Raw genomic sequence first — 18,776 nt, forward strand, 5'->3', positions numbered from 1 at the left:
CCATCTCTACTAAAAATACAAAAAAAAAAAAAAATTAGCCAGGTGTGGTGGCAGGCATCTGTAGTCCCAGCTACTTGGGAGGCTGAGGCAGGAGAATGGCATGAACCCGGGAGGTGGAGCTTGCGGTGATCCAAGATCGCGCCACTGCACTCCAGCCTGAGTGACAAAGTGAGACTTCATCTCAAAATAAATAAATTAATTAATTTAATTAAATTAAATTTTAAAAATTGACAGTGGTCTCCCCTAGGCAGTAGCTTTAGTTGTGAGGAAGGCCTGGGTAAGGACTTGTTTATTTTCATTATAAACCCTTTTGTACTATTTGATTTATTGTTACCAGGTGCATGAGTCTTTTGATTAAAATATTTTTTTAAATTTTAAATGCATCTATCCTGGTGATATTTCTTGTCTTCATGGAGATATTATACACAAACATCTGAAAAACAAAGCATATCAGATGAATTAGGTATAGCCTCCCCAAGGTAATTCCCTGAGACATTTAGTCACCTTCCTACCCAGCACTTTGGGAGGCCGAGGTGGGTGGATCAGGAGGTCAGGAGATCGAGACCATCCTGGATAACACCGCGAAACCCTGTCTCTACTAAAAATACAAAAAAATTAGCCGGGCGTGGTGGCGGGCACTTATAGTCCCAGCTACTGGGAGACTGAGGCAGGAGAATGGCATGAACTCGGGAGGCGTAGGTTGCAGTGAGCCGAGATCATGCCACTGCATTCCAACCTGGGCGACAGAGCGACGCTCCATCTCAAAACAAAACAAAACAAAAAAAGAATAAGTATATTCACTTCTGTTATCACAATTCAAGACAAGTAGGCTTAAAAGCAGTCTCACTTTACTGCTTAAAGGCACAAAATCCAAGTGGCAAGCCTGAAATGTGGTTTGCATATTAAATCAGTGCCTTTAAAATGTTTGACCTTAACCCAGTAAGAAATACTTTTGTGCATGACCCAGTACCCACACACTCACATAACTGAAACAGAACTTTTAAAAATGAATAGCCCTGTTTATCTATTAAGAATAGTTCCTATAACAGTGTTATAGGAATACTGCTATATGGAAGAAGTAATATTAAGGGTAGTGTGTACTAGGCGTTGTTCAAGGAGCTCTATAATATTTGTTGATAAGATTCTGCCACCACTTTTGAGATGGGTGCTATTTTTACTTCCACTTCAGAGATTCAGAAAATGATGCTTAGAGAGGTTAAGAACTTCTCAAGATAAGCAGTAGAACTGTCAGTAGAATTGTTACCTTTTACTATGTTAAGATGTGCTTCAAAATTTCTATTTCCTTCTTTTAAGTATTTTTCATTTTTTTAAATATCACTCAGTTTAAATGATTTTAACAATCCACTACTGTAATTATGACCCACAGGTTGGGAAACACTGCACTAAATTAATCACTCCTTTTTTTCCCCTCAGATTGGAGAATGTACTTATGAAATTTAGAGCTTATTTCTCAGATCAGTTTAACCTTCTTAGGAAATTACTTGTTACTGATGCATAAGAAAAAATTGTTACATAAAGTTAGCTTCTATCATCTTTGTTAATTAGCATGGCTCCCTTCTTTTCATTTCTCTTCTCCTTCCTTAAAATTTTCTCTCTTTTTTTCATCTTTAGTCCTGTGTGGCACATATTAGGAATAGCTAAATTTATTTCTGGAGTTATATTTAGATATATATCAGTTACACACTGATATTTCTTGGGTTTTGCCCATATGTCCATTGGTTTGCACTTGCCACAAGAAGTACAGATTTCAGCCAACCATCTGCTATGCTTGTGAAACCATCAAAACCCAACCTTCCCTCAGTATTGGAATCTCGTGATTTTTTTTCAAATGTAGTAAATTTCATGTTTAAAATGCACAATAGGGCTGGGTGCAGTGGCTCACAAGCTCTGTAATCCCCACACTTTGGGAGGCCAAGATGGGAGGATTGCTTGAGGCCAGCAGTTCGAGACCAGCCTGGTTGACATAGACCCCCTCTCCATTAAAATAATAATAATAATATAAAATACATAATGATAAGCATCATTTGTCATGTCCACACATTTAAGCAAAAAATTATGCTGAAAATAAAATTATGATGCTTATTGATGCACTAATAGAACTTTAATAGACTGATTTAGTTGTTTTGATTTTTTTCTTATTAAATTAAGACCTACAAGCAGCTGTTGAAGAGATACTGCCAAGCCTTAGAAAAGATGATGTGTCCATCTATTATGTGAGCAGAACTTCTAACACAGATGGGGTTGACTCTTTCCTGGACAAAGTGGATGAAGTATCAGCTGAACCTACCCCAGAGTCATGGAGGTCTGAAGTCACTTTTTCCACTCCTGCCTTATACATCTATACTTCTGGAACCACAGGTAAAAATAAAGGGGGGATTCCCCAAAAAAATGGATCTGAAGGAGTTAAATGTTGGCACAGGTTTTCAAATCTCTTTCTTTGGCAAAACTTATTGGATAACTAATACTTCAGGAGATTTAGTTATTTGCCTGTGGGAACTGATCTTATTTCATAGCATGTGATCTCATTTGGGTTTCTCCAAGCTATGCATATTTTCCCCCAGTTGGTATAGAACAGATAAAGAGGTTAACCAAGAACTACAGAAGGAGTTATGATGATGAATGAGATTTGACACTGAATGGGTAGTTGGAATTGTTTTTCATGCTTGTTGTGTTTTGATTATATTATGTCCGGAGTCCACATAGACTTTATAATTGATTATAAATGGAACACAGGAGAAGACCAGTGAACAATTGGGGGTTCTGTTTATATAAATGTTTTAACCATTATCTTCCCATGCAACACTGATTTGGAGCTGTTTGGTGCTGTGGATGTGGGGTGGCTATAGCATAAGGCCTAAAATACTGTATTTCATCAAATCTAGGATGCCTTCAACTGTAAGCTGCACCATTAGGAGCCACTAAGAAGAAACACTGCCAATTAACAATGTCATGGGAGCACTGCTATATGGAAGAAGCAATATTAAGGGTAGTATGTGTACTAGGCATTCTTCAAGGGGCTTTACAACATTTGTTGATAAGATTCTGCCCCCACTCTTGACATGGGTACTATTTTTACTTCCATTTTAGAGATTCAGAAAATGATGCTTAGAGAGGTTAAGAACTTCCCAAGATAAGCATTAGAACTGTCAGGATTCACCTTGGAGGCTGATTCCACAGCTCATACAATTTACAGCTCTATCCCTAGTACCTTCTTGTTTATTCATGTGATAGATATTTAGTGTCTGCCTACTATAGGCCAGGAAGACCAAAATGTAATAATATGAAGCCTGAGGGGTATATTTAAAAGAAGGACAGGAAGCCAGCCCCAGCATGCCAATTACTATTATCAATATTGGAAAATTGAATCTGTGAGTCTTTTACCTCTGTTGATTAAAATTTTAATTTAATGTAAGCAGGTAATACATGTCTTCTCCTTGTTAAATAATCAACAGACCAGGCTAAAATGTCCTTTGAGCCTTTTATCTCAGCTACAGCTGATAGGAACTGTCTCCTTCGCCTCGACAGGCCCTCAGCACCCACCTGAGCTCACAGTTCCTGGACCTGAGTTTAACCTGATTGTTGGCCTCACTTCATACGGTCACTTTTGCTAAGTATTTCAGTAAATGAGAAGAAGCCAGAATTGATATATTAAAGCTGGTGCCCAAAACATAATGCCTCTCATTTTTTTATTTTTTTATTTTTATTGCCAGGCCAACAGAAAGGTGAGCTGGCACAATTAACCAATTGCTCTGCTGCACACAGACATTCCCTTAACATATGGGACTTTTATCATCATTTCTTAATAGAATGGTAAAATCAAATTGTAAATGTTTATTTGGGAAAGGATTGAACCCTTGGTTAGTGAGGGGGAAATCCAGTCTTAGTACTGTGTAAACAAGTATGAAACTTTGTTATAATGCTGTTTTCACAGTCAAATAGAAAATCCCTTTTAGGGAGAAAAAGGAGAATGAGCATTCTCTGATTTAATCTCTTAAGTCAGAATTTATATTTAATTGGAAGACAATTGAATGGGTGTTTATTTTACTTTTTTCATTTTCTCTGAATCAAATATTTGCTAGGCCAAGCACAGTGGCTCACATCTATAATCTCAGAACTTTGGGAGGCTAAGGCAGGAGGTTCACTTGAGCCCAGAAGTTTGAGACCAGACTGGGCAACATAGCGAGACCCCATCTTTACAAAAACAGTAAAAAATTAGCTGGCATAGTGGTACACCTTGTAGTCCTAGCTACTTGGGAGACTGAGGTGGGAGGATCACTTGAGCCCAGGAGTCTGAGGTTACAGTGACGTGCCACTGCACCCCATGCTGGGTGACAGAGCAAGGCACTCTCTGTAGAAAAAAAAAAATGCCAAGTTACTCTTGTAAACATTAATTAAAAGAATTCATTTAAACAGTTGGAGAACAAATGTCCCTGTTCCTCAAAGGAAGTCGTTAGCACAAAATTATATAATAGTTACCAAATATTCTCATTTCTTCATTGATACAAAATCTTAATTTAGGAAAGTTCTGAAAGTACTTCAAGGCAACAAAGATGAGCATTTTTTTTTAAAAATTCAGAGGCCAGGCACGATGGCTCTTATCTACAATCCCAACACTTTGGGGCCAAGATGGGAGGCTCACTTGAAGCCAAGAGTTCAAGATCAGTCTGGGCAATAAAGCAAGACCTCGTCTCTACAAAAAATATAAATAAATTAGTCAAGCATGGTGGTGCACACCTGTGGTCCCAGATACTTGCGGGGATGAGACAAGAGGATCACTTGACCTGAGGCTGTGGTGAGCCTTGAACACCACTACACTCCAGCCTGGCAACAGAGTGAAAGCCTATCTCAAAAATAATACTAATAATAATATATAAAACAAAACAAAACAACTGGCCCATTGTCAAAGAAAATGAATTTTGAATTGTGTTTACAATAATGGTAGGTTGCTGACCATATTTGTCTGCCTCGGAACAAGTTGCTGCTATTTGGGCAATATCCGGTGAATGTACCATCAAGTATTGAAGAATCTGAGTCAACAGAGATCTGTCTTCCTCTTCATGAAGTCTACTTACCCACTCAGATCTGAAACTCTTAGTCCCCTTCCCAGTGACTTCATGCCCTCCCCAATTGAACTGTTCTTCCATGGGAAACAATATAAGCAAACACTTAACAGAAGAAAATCTTACAAAAACGTATATAAATTATGGTTAAGAATATGCAAACGCATTTAGTCTAATGTACTAAAACTACATGGAGATACCGTTTTTCACCTTTCTGACTGGCAAAGTTCCCAACATTTAAGAGCACACATTGACAAGGCTAGGAGGAAACAGGCATACTCATGTATTGCTGGTAGGAGAATGAATGGGGACACCCCTTATAACTGGCAATGTGGCAGTTATTTATCAAGATTACAAAGACTTTTTTTTTGAGACAGGGACTCAATCTGTTGCCCAGGCTGGAGTACAGTGGCAGGATCAGGGCTCACTGTAGCCTCAACCTCCTGGGCTCAAGCAATCCTCCCACCCAAGTAGCTAGGACTACAGATGCATGCTGCCACGCCCAGCTAATTTGTTTTACTTTTTGTTGAGGAGGGGTCTCACTATGTTGCCCAGACTGGTGCTGAACTCCTGGGCTCAAGCGATCCTCCTGCCTCAGCATCCCAAAGTGCTGGGATTACAGGACTGGCCATCTTTTATCTTTTGACACAACAATCTCACTTCTGTGAATTTATCCAAAAGATATGGTGTCATTCATATGTGAAATGCCATATGGACGAGGTTCTTCACTGCAGCATCATTTGTAACAGCAAATAGTATAAATAAATTATAATAGACTCATAAAAGGACTTCTGAAGGAGCTGAGAAAGAGAATAAATAAATGAATAAGAAAAATCTCTATGTACAAACATGAACAAATCTCCAATAAACAGTGTTAAGCAGCAGAGACAAAAAACATGCAAAAGAGTGTGCTTTTTTTTTTTTTTTTTTTTTTTTTTGAGACAGAGTCTGACTCTGTCGCCCAGGCTGGAGTGCAGTGGCGCTATCTCAGCTCACTGCAACCTCCGCCTCCCAGGTTCACGCCATTCTCCCGCCTCAACCTCCCAAGTAGCTGGGACTACAGGTGCCCACATCTACGCCTGGCTAATTTTTTGTATTTTTAGTAGAGACGGGATTTCACCATGTTAGCCAGGATGGTCTCGATCTCCTGACCTTGTGATCCATCCACCTTGGCCTCCCAAAGTGCTGGGATTACAGGTGTGAGCCATCGCACCCAGCTGAGTGTGCATATTTTTTAATGGAAAAGGCAAGAACATATAAGGAAATGTTCATATTTGCTTTGTTTGTATAAAATAACTCTAGTACATAAGAAATCTCTCTGACTCCCAGCCTTCACATCTGTGGATTGGAGAATATAATTCTGTTTATGTCATACATAAACATGTTATGGAAATTAAATGACATTTTTTAAATTTCATGCAAAATGGTAGCCACAGAGCAGAAATTCAATAGACATTCATTCCTCTGTTTTCTGTTTCTCTTCAGATTACTACCATCTAACCATCTAACTCAGGAGTTAGCAATCTGTTGCTTGTGGGCCAAATACAGCTTCCCACCTGTTTTTATAAATAAAGTTTTATTGGAACACAGCCACACTCCATTTATATGTATGTGTATGGCTGCTTTTGACCACAATAGCAGAGTTCAGTTGTTTCAACAGAGATTGTATGACCCACAAAGCCTAAAACATTTACTCTCTGGTCCTTTATAGAAAAAATTTGTCAACTTCTGGTCTAACCGGTCATGGCCCTTCCCAGTGCAATTCTCAAAATACAGGATGATTAATCTTCCTAAGCCAGATCTCTCTCCTACACTGTAAATGCCCAATCTTGGTTAACTCATACCTTCTCTTGTATATTTGCAAAGGTCTTCCAAAAGCGGCCATGATCACTCATCAGCGCATATGGTATGGAACTGGCCTCACTTTTGTAAGCGGATTGAAGGCAGATGATGTCATCTATATCACTCTGCCCTTGTACCACAGTGCTGCACTATTGATTGGCTTTCATGGATGTATTGTGGCTGGTAAGTTTTTCCTACAAAGTGTTGGAGGCGAGTGCACATTTACATTTTCTCACAAGGAACAGTAATATAAAATTTGGCTATGTTGCTGTCTGCTTGGAACAGTCTTCAATTTTGCTTTAACAATAAGGCTATTTGACTCATATTACAAGCAAGCATCTAAAATAATCTGTTTTTTCATGCCTGCTTATCTAATAATATAATGCTATAATTGTTCAGTATATCAAGAGAGAAACTCCTTTAAAATATTTTAGAGCTGGGTGCAATGGTTCACACCTGTATTCCCAGCACTTTGGGAGACCAAGGCAGGAGGATTGCTTGAGGCCAGGAGTTCAAGACCAGCCTGGGCAACAGAGCAAACCTCATCTCTACAAAAAAAAAAAAAAAAAATAGCCAGGCATGGTGGCTCAAGTCTGTAGTCCCAGCTACCCAGGAGGCTGAAGTAAGAGAATTGCTTGAGTCCAAGAGTTCAAGATTGCAGTGAGCTGTGATTGCACCACTGCACTCCAAGCTGGTTGACAGAGTGAGACCTCAACTGTGAAAAATAAAATAAAAATTAAAATAAAAAATTATCTGTATCTAGGTTATGACACTTGAATCTTAGATTCTATGTCATGTCATTTCCATCTTTAGAAACTTACATGTTGATCTCCATCAGCATCTGATTTAAACTTCTTCAGTTGTGTGCACTCTTCTGCAGCCTCCCCTGTTTCCACAGCTTTTCAGCTCTACTAGAAGGAGAGAAGATGGCAACTCCATCAGAATACTTGGCTTGGCTTGCCATCTCTTCTCTTTCCTTCTCAGACTTTACTATTCAAATTGGAGTTGCCATCCTCTCTCCTTCCAGGAGGATTTATGTCACTTGTATACATTACTGCAAAGTTCAATAGCCACCTCTTCCAGGAAGCTATCTGTAACTTTCTGACTGAACTAAAAAGCAACCTTTTCTCCCATGTGGCATTTCATTTTAAATAATCATATATGTATATATAAAAATATATACACATATGTATATACACACACATATATGTGTGTGTATATGCATGCATGTCATGGATGGATATTTGTGTCCCCCAAAAGTGTATGTGTTGAAATCCTAACCCCCAATGTGATGGTATTAGCTGGTAGGGTCTTTGGGAGGTAATTGGGTCATGAGAGAAGCACCTTCATGAAAGGTAGTGCCCTTATCAGAAGAGACAGGAGAGAGCTTCTTTCCTGACTCCGTTCTCCTCCATGTAAGGACACAGGGAGATGATGACCGTCCCCAAACCAGGAAAAATGCCCTCACCAGACACCCGATCTGCCAACACCTTGATAGGGACTTCCCAGCCTCCAGAACTGCAAGAGATATATGTTGTTTAAGCCACCCAGTCTGTACTATATTGTTATAGCAGCTCAAACACACACACACACACACACACACACACACACACACTCCAAAAATTTGAAATCCAAAATGCTCCAAAATCTGAAACTTTTTGAGCACCAGGACACCACAAGTGGAAAATACTACAGATAAGTACTTAACACAAACTTTATTTTATGCACAAAATTATTTAAAATATTGCATGAACGAGCCAGGCACAGTGGCTCCTGCCCGTAATCCCAGCACTTTGGGAGGTTGAGGCAGGCGAATCACTTGAGGTCAGGAGTTTGAGACCAGCCTGGTCAACATGGCAAAACCCCATCACTTCTTAAAAAATACAAAAATTAGCCAGGCATGATGGTGCCCGCCTATAATCCCAGCTACTTAGAGACTGAGGCACAAGAACCCACAAGGCGGAGGTTGCAGTGAGCCAAGATTGCACCACTGCACTCCAGCCGGGGCAACAGAGCGAGACTCGGGCCAGGTGCAGTGGCTCACGCCTGTAATCCCAGCACTTTGGGAGGCCGAGGGGGACAGATCACAAGGTCAGGAGATTGAGACCATCTGGCTAACACAGGGAAACCCCATCTCTACTAAAAATACAAAAAATTTGCCAGGCGTGGTGGCACACAGCTGTAATCTCACCTACTCAGGAGGCTGAGGCAAGAGAATCACTTGAACCCAGGAGGCGGATGTTGCAGTGAGTCAAGATGGCACCACTGCACTCCAGCCTGGGTGACAGAGCGAGACTCAGTCTCAAAAAAAGAAAAAAAAAAATAGAACGAGACTCTGTCTCAAATACACACACACACACACACACACACACACACGTATGTGTGTGTATATGTGTATTTTTGAGACAGTCTCACTCTCTATATATATTTATATAGCATGAAATATTTATATTTATTTATATATATATATATATATGTTTTGCATGAAATCTCTCCCCTCTCCCCTCCCTCCCTCTTAGGACCTCATTTGAATCTCTTACTGCAAGCTGACTTTTATTAAAATGACCTTTGTATAAGTCTTCTCCTCCATAGATTGGAAGCCCCTATCAAACAAAACCATGTCTTACTAATTTTTTGCATTGAATATAAGGTACTCAATACTTGTTTGCAAATATAATTTACTTTTAAATTTCTGTCTTTCAAAGTTCACAAATTAAATATAATTGGGAGAATTTTTTCTACCATTTCTTTCTTCACACTTTCGTTTTGTTTGTTTGTTTTTTTTTGAGACGGAGTCTTGCTCTGTGCCCCAGGCTGGAGTGCGGTGGCACAATCTCGGCTCACTGCAAGCTCCGCCCCCCGGGTTCACACCATTCTCCTGCCTCAGCCTCCCGAGTAGCTGGGATTACAGGCGCCCGCCACCATGCTTGGCTAATTTTTTTGTATTTTTAGAAGAGAGGGGTTTCACCGTGTTAGCCAGGATGGTCTCGATCTCCTGACCTTGTGATCCGCCCGCCTCGGCCTCCCAAAGTGCTGGGATTACAGGCTTGAGCCACCACGCCCGGCCTCTTTCTTGACACTTTCTATGCTTTCTCTGTAGGTGCTACTCTTGCCTTGCGGACTAAATTTTCAGCCAGCCAGTTTTGGGATGACTGCAGAAAATACAACGTCACTGTCATTCAGTATATCGGTGAACTGCTTCGGTATTTATGCAACACACCACAGGTAACACTACCCTGGTTGTACTATCATTTTGAAATGGGTAAGATGGAAATTCAAGTCACTTTGGGTTGTGCTAGGCTTTAGCTGATTTGCATATATCAGTTTTGAGTTTAGTATACAATTATCAGGATAAAGTACTTGGCACTATACCTACCATATAGAGGGGACTTATTAGGTGGGAGTTCATATTATCATGATGATGATTATTATTTCCTGACTTTTTACTTGTTTTCACATCTTACCCCCCACCTAGCATATCATGCATTTCCCTCTCTGCTTACTAAAAGCCATTGTCAAAGCCCAGTTCAAATGATACCTCATACATTAAACCTATTTGGGTCACTCCAACAAAAGTCATTACTCTTCTCCCCTACGTCATTTTATTTCTACCCTCTGTGGCCCTTGTCACATTGCAGGAGTTTGCGTTCATGCCTCCCATCCTTCCTTGGCTATAATATCTTTGATAGCTGGAACCACATCTTGTCTCCTTGTTTTCTGTTATACCAAAACCATACAGGAAACTTTTACTTAATATTGTTTAATAAATAAATCCCTGCGTGACTTTGAAACCAACCAGCCAAGTCTGTCACCAAGCTGGGAACAGAGGCCCCAGGGCATCTCCAACGGCCTTGGATCTGCCTGGTTTGCAGATGTTCAGCTCTCGATGGGGTTGTTCTCAAGAGCTCCTCCTGCCCAGTCCCTCAACTCTCATCACAGATCTGGTATCAGATAGGATTTATCAACAGTGGCACTGCTGACACTTTGGGCTTTTAATTCTTTGCTGCATGGACTTATTCCGTGCATTGTAGAGTGTTTAGCACCCTTTGAACTTTGCCCACGAGATGCCAGTAGTAACCTCCCCACCTGCCCAGGTTGTGATCATCAAAATGTCTCCAGATACTGCCAAATATCCCTTGGCAGGCAAATGCTACCCTAGTTGAGAACCACTGGGCAAGACAATGCAGTAAACTTGCCAGATTCTAATCCGTTTCACCAGATTCTAGTTCCTTTAATCTACTCAGTCAACTTAACCTCAAAGGATCACTAAGTTGATAAATTGCTATTGATAAACACCTGTCGTGCTCACCTTACATACCAGCCGCTATGTGACGCAGAAAGAAGTGTCGGATGCTCTTCCCCCAGGTCTCTCTCACCTCGCTTTACTCAGTATCTGCCCAGATGTTACCTCATTAGGAGAGAGGCCTCTCCTGCTAATAATCAAACATATCACCTGCCCCTCACTGTCCAGCTTGTCACTGCATTTCATGGCACCTGTCACTCCTGACATACTAAAGGTTTATGCGATTATTGTCTGGCCCCCCCGCCCAATTAAATGAAAGTTGCATATGAGCAGGGGCTCTGTCCACTACCAGATCCACAGCACCGAGATCTGTAAATGACACATCATAGGCATCAACAGATTTTGCGGACCGAACCTCTTAAATCCTTGACCCTGAAAAACATATAGTTGAGTTGAGGGAGCTAAAATGTTTCCCCCAAAATGTTTGGGCTTAGCACATATTATTCTGATTTTTTGGCATATTCAATAGATTCTTGAGGATCATCATTAGCAGTGAGTTGGGTTAGGGCGTTTTCCGCAGCAGTTTCTGTTAATGTCATTATTGAATTTTTTTCTCATTAATATTCCACGTGGCCCTCAAGATAGCATGTCTCTCCATTAACATCCAGAAATCCATATGGGGCCCTTCTGCTGGGCTTTTCTTCTCTACCTTAAAGACACTCCCTTGTCAGTTAGAAATCTCCTGGGGAGTGTGTGTTGTTTCTATACATTCTAACGGGAGCTTCCTTTCAACTGGAGGAAAATAAGTATGTTTGTGTGTAGCTGTCTTAAGGCTTACACATATCCACATACACACATGCACACATACACACACACATGCATGCACTCTCCCAGTTTTTCTCTTACTGTTGTCTCGAATACTGGAAAACAAAGACAATTTGATTGGGGTTTTATGACTTCAAAATATACTATGATTTAATGCATAATCTTGAATGACCCCTGGACTTCCTATTTGCCAGTGCTTCCCCACCCCTGAGTTCTGTTTGTCTGGAAAATACTTATAGAAAGTATAATAAAAGATCAAAGTTATCTCAACAAAAAAAAAAAAAAAAAAACTTCAGTTAAAGATTTTTTTTTGATCACAGGTCATCAGTCCAGGCACGATGGCTCACGCCTCTAATCCCAACACTTTGGGAGGCCGAGGCGGGCAGATCATTCAAGGTCAGGAGTTAAAGACCAGCCTGGCCAACATGGAGAAACCCAGTCTCTACTAAAAATACAAAAATTAGCGGGGTTTGTTGGCACGCGCCTGTAATCCCAACTGCTCGGGAGGCTGAAGCAAGAGAGTCGCTTGAAGCGGGAGGCAGATGTTGCCGTGAGCCAAGATTGTGCCACTGCACTCCAGCCTGGGTGACAGAACAAGACCCTATCTCAAAAAAAAAAAAAAAAAAAAAAGGAAAAGAAAACAGAAAGGAAACAATCATAGGTCATTAGACAAGCAGGAGATCTATGCAAAATTTTTTTAAAAAATTTAATCATGGGTCATCATAGGAAGTAGGAAGTCCAGATTCTGTGGGGTATGGGAAAGATTATATCAAAAAGACTTTGCAAAAAATAAAAATAAAAAAGAATGGGATAAAAACTAGAATGAATGGGGGAAGGACCTAGATCAATGTAATCGGGAACTTCCTCACCCTTAGAGCTGCCTAGAATACGCTGTGTCTGGAGGGACTAACCCCACCAACGACTCCCAAGCACTGGATGCCAGGGAGGTTTGCAACCTCTGCCTTAGCAGAGCAGCTAAACCAATGACACCCATCCACACACATACATGGCCCAGCTCATCAGGAGGATCTGGGGCCAGTGCTGGGAGGTGGAAGCCACTGTGCTTCTCTGCCCTCTTCTCAGCCATATTCAGTAGCTTCTCTGGTAGAGCAGGGGGCTATGGAGAATGTTCCTAGCCACACTCAGTGGTTCAGATTTGGCTCCAGATACTTAAAGTAGTGCTGAGAGCAAGTACTCTGGAGTTAGTCAGCCTGAATCCTGACTCTACCATTGGAGCAGGATAGTTAACCTCTCTAAATCTCAGCTTCCCATCAGCCGACAAGGAGATAATAGTACCTACCTCACATGAGGTCTACAAAGACAACATGAGATGATATACGTAAACCACGTAGCAGCTGGAACTTAGTAAATGCTCAACACATGTTGCCATTATTATCATTATCATTTTCCATGCCTAACAGTGTGTCGCTCATAATAGGCATCCCATACATATTTGTTGAATGAATCAATGAAAATTCTGCCCACTTACACAAAGAAAGAAATAAGGGAAAACATTCTACTTAATCACTCTCATCTGAGGTTGAGTAGGGGATTAGATAGCAAAGCTGTTGACCTAAGTGATTTTTAAAATATTACAGTGAATATTTTCTATTTATTTTGCCATCTTCCCGCATTGTTTTTGGGCCTTTCCTTTCAGAGCGCCTGTTTGTAATGAAAGGCCATTCTGATTCATTTCTTGCAGTGTATGGTTGTCACCTCCCATTCGGTTTGCGTAGTTGCCTAAAAACCATGTCATCTAGGGAAAGTTATTTACTGGAACATGATATTGCTAAAGCTCGGTATTTCTTTCCTCCAATTACAGACTGAAGCTACAGCAAGGGGTCTCAGTGAGGCTTTAGGCCACCTGCTGGAGTGTGGGAGGAGGAAGACAGAAAGGGAACCAAAAAAGAGTTCCAGCAGCCACACATAGAAGCATGATATTTCAAAGGAGAAATAATATTGACCAGAACCCTGAAAAAGCTGAATAGACTCAACTTACCTCTAGTGTTGTCTGCATCCCCCCAAAATTAGATAACCTCTGTGGTCCCTTCTAGCGTAAAATTTCTGTCTCTGCATCAGCTTCATTCTGTTCAAAAAAGAGAATGGATGGATGTGTTGCAGCACAGAGTGGAGGGTGGCCAGTATGACTGGGGCCCAAGACAGAGGGAGGCCAAAAGAAAGAGGGAAGGGGAGCAGAATCAGGAAGGTTCGCCAGGGAAAGTGGGCTTTGAAGAATACAGAGAAGTTCTGCAGGCAGGCAAGAGAAGAAGGGGTTCTGGCCAGCAGGAAAATCACATGAGCAGTGAGATGAAGGACCCAGCATACTAGGGACTGCAAGCAGTCTGGCAGGAGGTGAAGCTGAAGGGCTGGGTCAGGTGGCAAGGGCTTCACTCTGCTGAGACTCAAATGTGAACATGACAAGCCGTGACTAAAGGGCCCTACATGGAAGAGTGATGTGGGAGATGGCATTTTTAGACAGTCCTTTTGGCTATGGTGGGAGAATACACAGAAGGACGAAGGGCCTCTTGTGTAAAGCAAACAGGTGGAAACTTGTCCAGGCAGAAGTGTAACATATTAATTATTAAGAACAGGGACTCCAGAGTTTTCCTAAGGTGATAAAGAGCTTCTGCCCTTTCACCCCAAAACAAGGAGATGAGAAAAACACACACAAACACCATCATCTCAGAAACTAAGAGACATTGCAACCATGAACTACATAGTATAGGAAGCTAAAAGATAACAGTGACTGACATAATAGGCTGAGAAGGATGAAACTTAAGAGGCAAGTCCCAACAAGAAGGTTGTTGCCTTCCTGAAAGCTGAGAAATTGCAGGTGCTGAATACAGCTGAAGGTGGGATGAAGTGTCAGGCTTAAAACAGGGGGGTTATTTGAAAATCCGTGTAAGAAGTAAAATACAGAGGACAGGGGATCAAGGCGAAGGCGAGGCAGGACTAGATTGTGGCTCCAGACAGAGCAGCATGCGGAGGCTCGCATTGTGAATTTTAGCTCCAGATTGACTGCAAGAACTAACCAGCAATCCTGAGAGGACCCACAGACCCTCTGAAAGAAGTGGACTGCTCCTAGAGGACCTGGGAGACACCCCAAATACTATGATCGCCCCAACTGTGGAAGTGGAAAAGGGAGACCCTCATCTCCCGAACACACACTGGAGAAGCTGAAGGTCTGTTTGCAGAAGAAGTTCCCAACTTTACCTGGAGCTGAGTTAAGAGCCAAACCGAGCAAAATACAGAGGTAGAGGAAGCTGTAGAAAGGCCCTGGGAGCTCGCTAGGTCCCCTAGCAGCCCATTCCTGCCTGGCACCACAGGGATCCATCAGGAGGGTGGACAGAGGAGCAGGGGGTAAAACTCCACAGGGAGAAGGAATTCTCTAGCTGAACTTTATGACAATTTGAATGGGGCAAGAAGAAACTCCTGGCCAGAACTCCAGGGAGGGCACGAATCTGGCTTGCAGACCCCACAGGTGGGGAAAAACTAAAGCCTTTTCTTTAACAGCTGGGAGGCAGAAAGCCTTGGGCAAGTTTTCAAGCCTGACTCGCCCTCCACCTGGAGACAGACTCGGGGCTGTTGTGGGGGCACGGTGGGAGTAAGACCAGCCCTTCAGGTTGCCTGGAAGCTGGATGAGGCCTGTGACTGCCAGTTTTCCCCCACTTCCCTGACAACCTGCATGACTCAGCAGAGACAGCCATAATCCTCTTAGGTACACAACTCCAGTGACCTGGGAACCTCGCCCCATCCCCCACAGCAGCCACAGCAAGACTGGCCCAAGGAGAGTCTGAGCTCAGACAGGCCTAGCCCTGCCCCTACCTGATGGTCCTTCCCTATCCACCTTGGTAGCAGAGGACAAAGAACATATAGTCTTAGGGATAATAGGGCCCTGCCCACTGCCAGTGCCTCTCCACACTACTGCAGCTGATGCTTTCTGGAAAGTACCACCTCCTGGCAGGAGACCAACCAGCACAAAACAGGGCATTAAACCACCAAAGCTAAGGACCCTGATGGAGTCATTGCATCCTCTGCCACCTCCACTGGAACAGGTGCTGGTATCCATGGCTGAGAGACCCATAGATAGTTCGCATCACAGGACTCTGTGCAGATAACCCCCAGTACCAGCCTGAAGCCGAGTAGACTTGCTGGGTGGCTAGACCCAGAAGAGAGACAACAATCACTGCAGTTTAGCTCACAGGAACCACATCAATAGGAAAAGGGGGAAAGTACTATATCAAAGGAATACCCCATGGGACAAAATTCTGAACAACACCCTTTAGCCCTAGACCTTCCATCTGACGGAGCCTACCCAAATGAGAAGGAATCAGAAAACCAGCCCTGGTAATATGACAAACCAATGCTCGTCAGCATCCCCAAAACATCACACTAGTTCACCAGCGATGAATCCAAACCAAGAAGAAATCCCTGATTTGCCTGAAAAAAAATTCAGGAGGTTAGTTATTAAGCTAATCAGGGAGGAACCAAAGAAATACGAAGCCCATTGCAAGGAAATCCAAAAAATTTTATAAGAGTGAAGGGAGAAATATTCAAGGAAATAGATAGCTTAAAGAAAACAAGAAGCAAAAATTCAGGAAACTTTGGACACACTTTTAGAAATGCAAAATGCTCTGGAAAGTCTCGGCAATAGAATTGAACAAGTAGAAGAAAGAAATTCAGAGCTGGAAGACAAGGTCTTTGAATTAACCCAATAGAGATAAAGAAAAAATAATAAGGAAATATCAACAAAGCCTCCAAGAAGTCTGGGATTAAATGACCAAACCTAAGAATACTTGATGTTCCTGAGGAAGAAGACAATTCTAAACACTTGGAAAACATATTTGGATGAATAATTGAGGAAAACTTTCCAGTCTTGCTAGACCTAGACATGCAAATACAAGAAGCACAAAGAACACCTGGGAAATTCATCACAAAAAGATCTTTGCCGAGGCACATTGTCATCAGGTTATCCAATGTTAAGACCAAGGAAAGAATCTTAAGAGCTGTGAGATAGAAGCACCAGATAACCTATAAAGGAAAACCTATTAGATTAACAGCAGATTATCAGCAGAAACCCTACAAGCTAGAAGGGTTTGAGGCCCTATCTTCAGCCACCTCAGACAAAACAAGTGTCAGCCAAGAATTTTGTATCCAGCGAAACTAAGCATCATATATGAAGGAAAGATACAGTCGTTTTCAGACAAACAAATGCTGAGAGAATTCGCCATTACCAAGCCACCACTACAAGAACTGCTAAAAGGAGCTCTAAATCTTGAAACGCATCCTGGAAACACATCATAACACAACCTCTTTAAAGCATAAATCACACAAGACCTATAAAACAAAAATACAAGTTAAAAAGCAAACAAAAAACAAAAAAACAAAAATTCACAGGCAACAAAGAGCACGATGAAAGGAACAGTACCTCACATTTCAATACTAACATTGAATGTAAATGGCCTAATTGCCGCACTTAAAAGATACAGAACTGCAGAATGGCTAAGAACTCACCAACCAACTGCTGCCTTCAGGAGACTCACCTAATACATAAGGACTCACATAAACTTAAAGTAAAGGAGTAGAAAAAGGCATTTCATGCAAAAGGACATGAAAAGCGAGCAGGCGAAGCTATTCTTATATCAGACAAAACAAACTTTAAAGCAACAGCGGTTAAAAGAGACAAAGAGGGACAGTATAGAATGGTAAAAGGCCTTGTCCAACAGGAAAATATCACAATCCTAAACATATATGCACCTAGCACTGGAGCTCCCAAATTTATAGAACAATTACTAATAGACCTAAGAAATGAGATAGACAGCAATACAATAATAGTGGGGGACTTCAGTACTCCACTGACAACACTGGACAGGTCATCAAAACAGAAAGTCAACAAAGAAACAATGGATTTAAACTATACGTTGGAACAAATGGACTTAACAGATATATACAGAACATTTCATCCAACAGCAGCAGAATACACATTCTATTCAACAGCACATAACTTTCTAACTTTCACCAAGATAGATCATATGGTAGCCCATAAAACGAACTTCAATAAATTTAAGAAAATTGAAATTATATCAAGCACTCTCTCAGACCACAGTGGAATAAAACTGGAAATTAACTCCAAAGAAGCCTTCAAAACCATGCAAATACAGGGAAATTAAATAACCTGCTCCTGAATGAGCATTGGGTCAAAAACATAAGACGGAAATGAAAAAATTCTTCAAACTAAACGACAATAATGACACAACCTATTAAAACCTCTGGGATACAACAAAGACGGTGCTAAAAAGAATGTTCATAGCCCTAAACACCTGTAACAAAAACACTGGAAGAACACAAACAGACAATCTAAGGTCACACCTCAAGGAATTAGAGAAACAAGAACAAACGAAACCCAAACTCAGCAGAAGAAAGGAAATAACCAAGATCAGAGCAGAACTAAATGAAATTGAAACAAACAAACAAAAAAAATACAAAAGATAAATGAAACAAAAAGCTGGTTCTTTGAAAAGATAAAATTGATAGACCATTAGTAAGGTTAACCAAGAAAAGAAAAGAAAAAATCCAAATAACCTCACTAAGAAACAAAACAGGAGATATTACAACTAACACCACTGAAATACAAAAGATAATTCAAGGCTACTGTGAACACCTTTATGCACATAAACTAGAAAACCTAGAAGAGATGGATACATTCCTGGAAAAATACAACCCTCCTGGCTTAAATCAGGAAAAATTAGATAACCTGGAAAAGACCAATAACAAGCAGCGAGATT

The 18,776-nt window shown here is 41.3% G+C and overlaps 1 protein-coding gene across 1 annotated transcript in view; it reads left to right on the forward strand.

Moving 5' to 3' along the window:
* SLC27A2 (solute carrier family 27 member 2) overlaps nucleotides 1–18,776 on the forward strand; it is a 53,478-nt gene that overhangs the window by 13,055 nt on the left and 21,647 nt on the right. The window contains exons 2-4 of the mRNA XM_001114121.5: nucleotides 2,170–2,379; nucleotides 6,948–7,106; nucleotides 10,024–10,148. Coding sequence (XP_001114121.3) covers nucleotides 2,170–2,379; nucleotides 6,948–7,106; nucleotides 10,024–10,148 — 494 coding nt within the window. The remainder of the gene's footprint in view (nucleotides 1–2,169; nucleotides 2,380–6,947; nucleotides 7,107–10,023; nucleotides 10,149–18,776) is intronic.

This window comes from Macaca mulatta, chromosome 7, assembly GCF_049350105.2.
Source record: "Macaca mulatta isolate MMU2019108-1 chromosome 7, T2T-MMU8v2.0, whole genome shotgun sequence".
NCBI lineage: Eukaryota > Metazoa > Chordata > Mammalia > Primates > Cercopithecidae > Macaca > Macaca mulatta.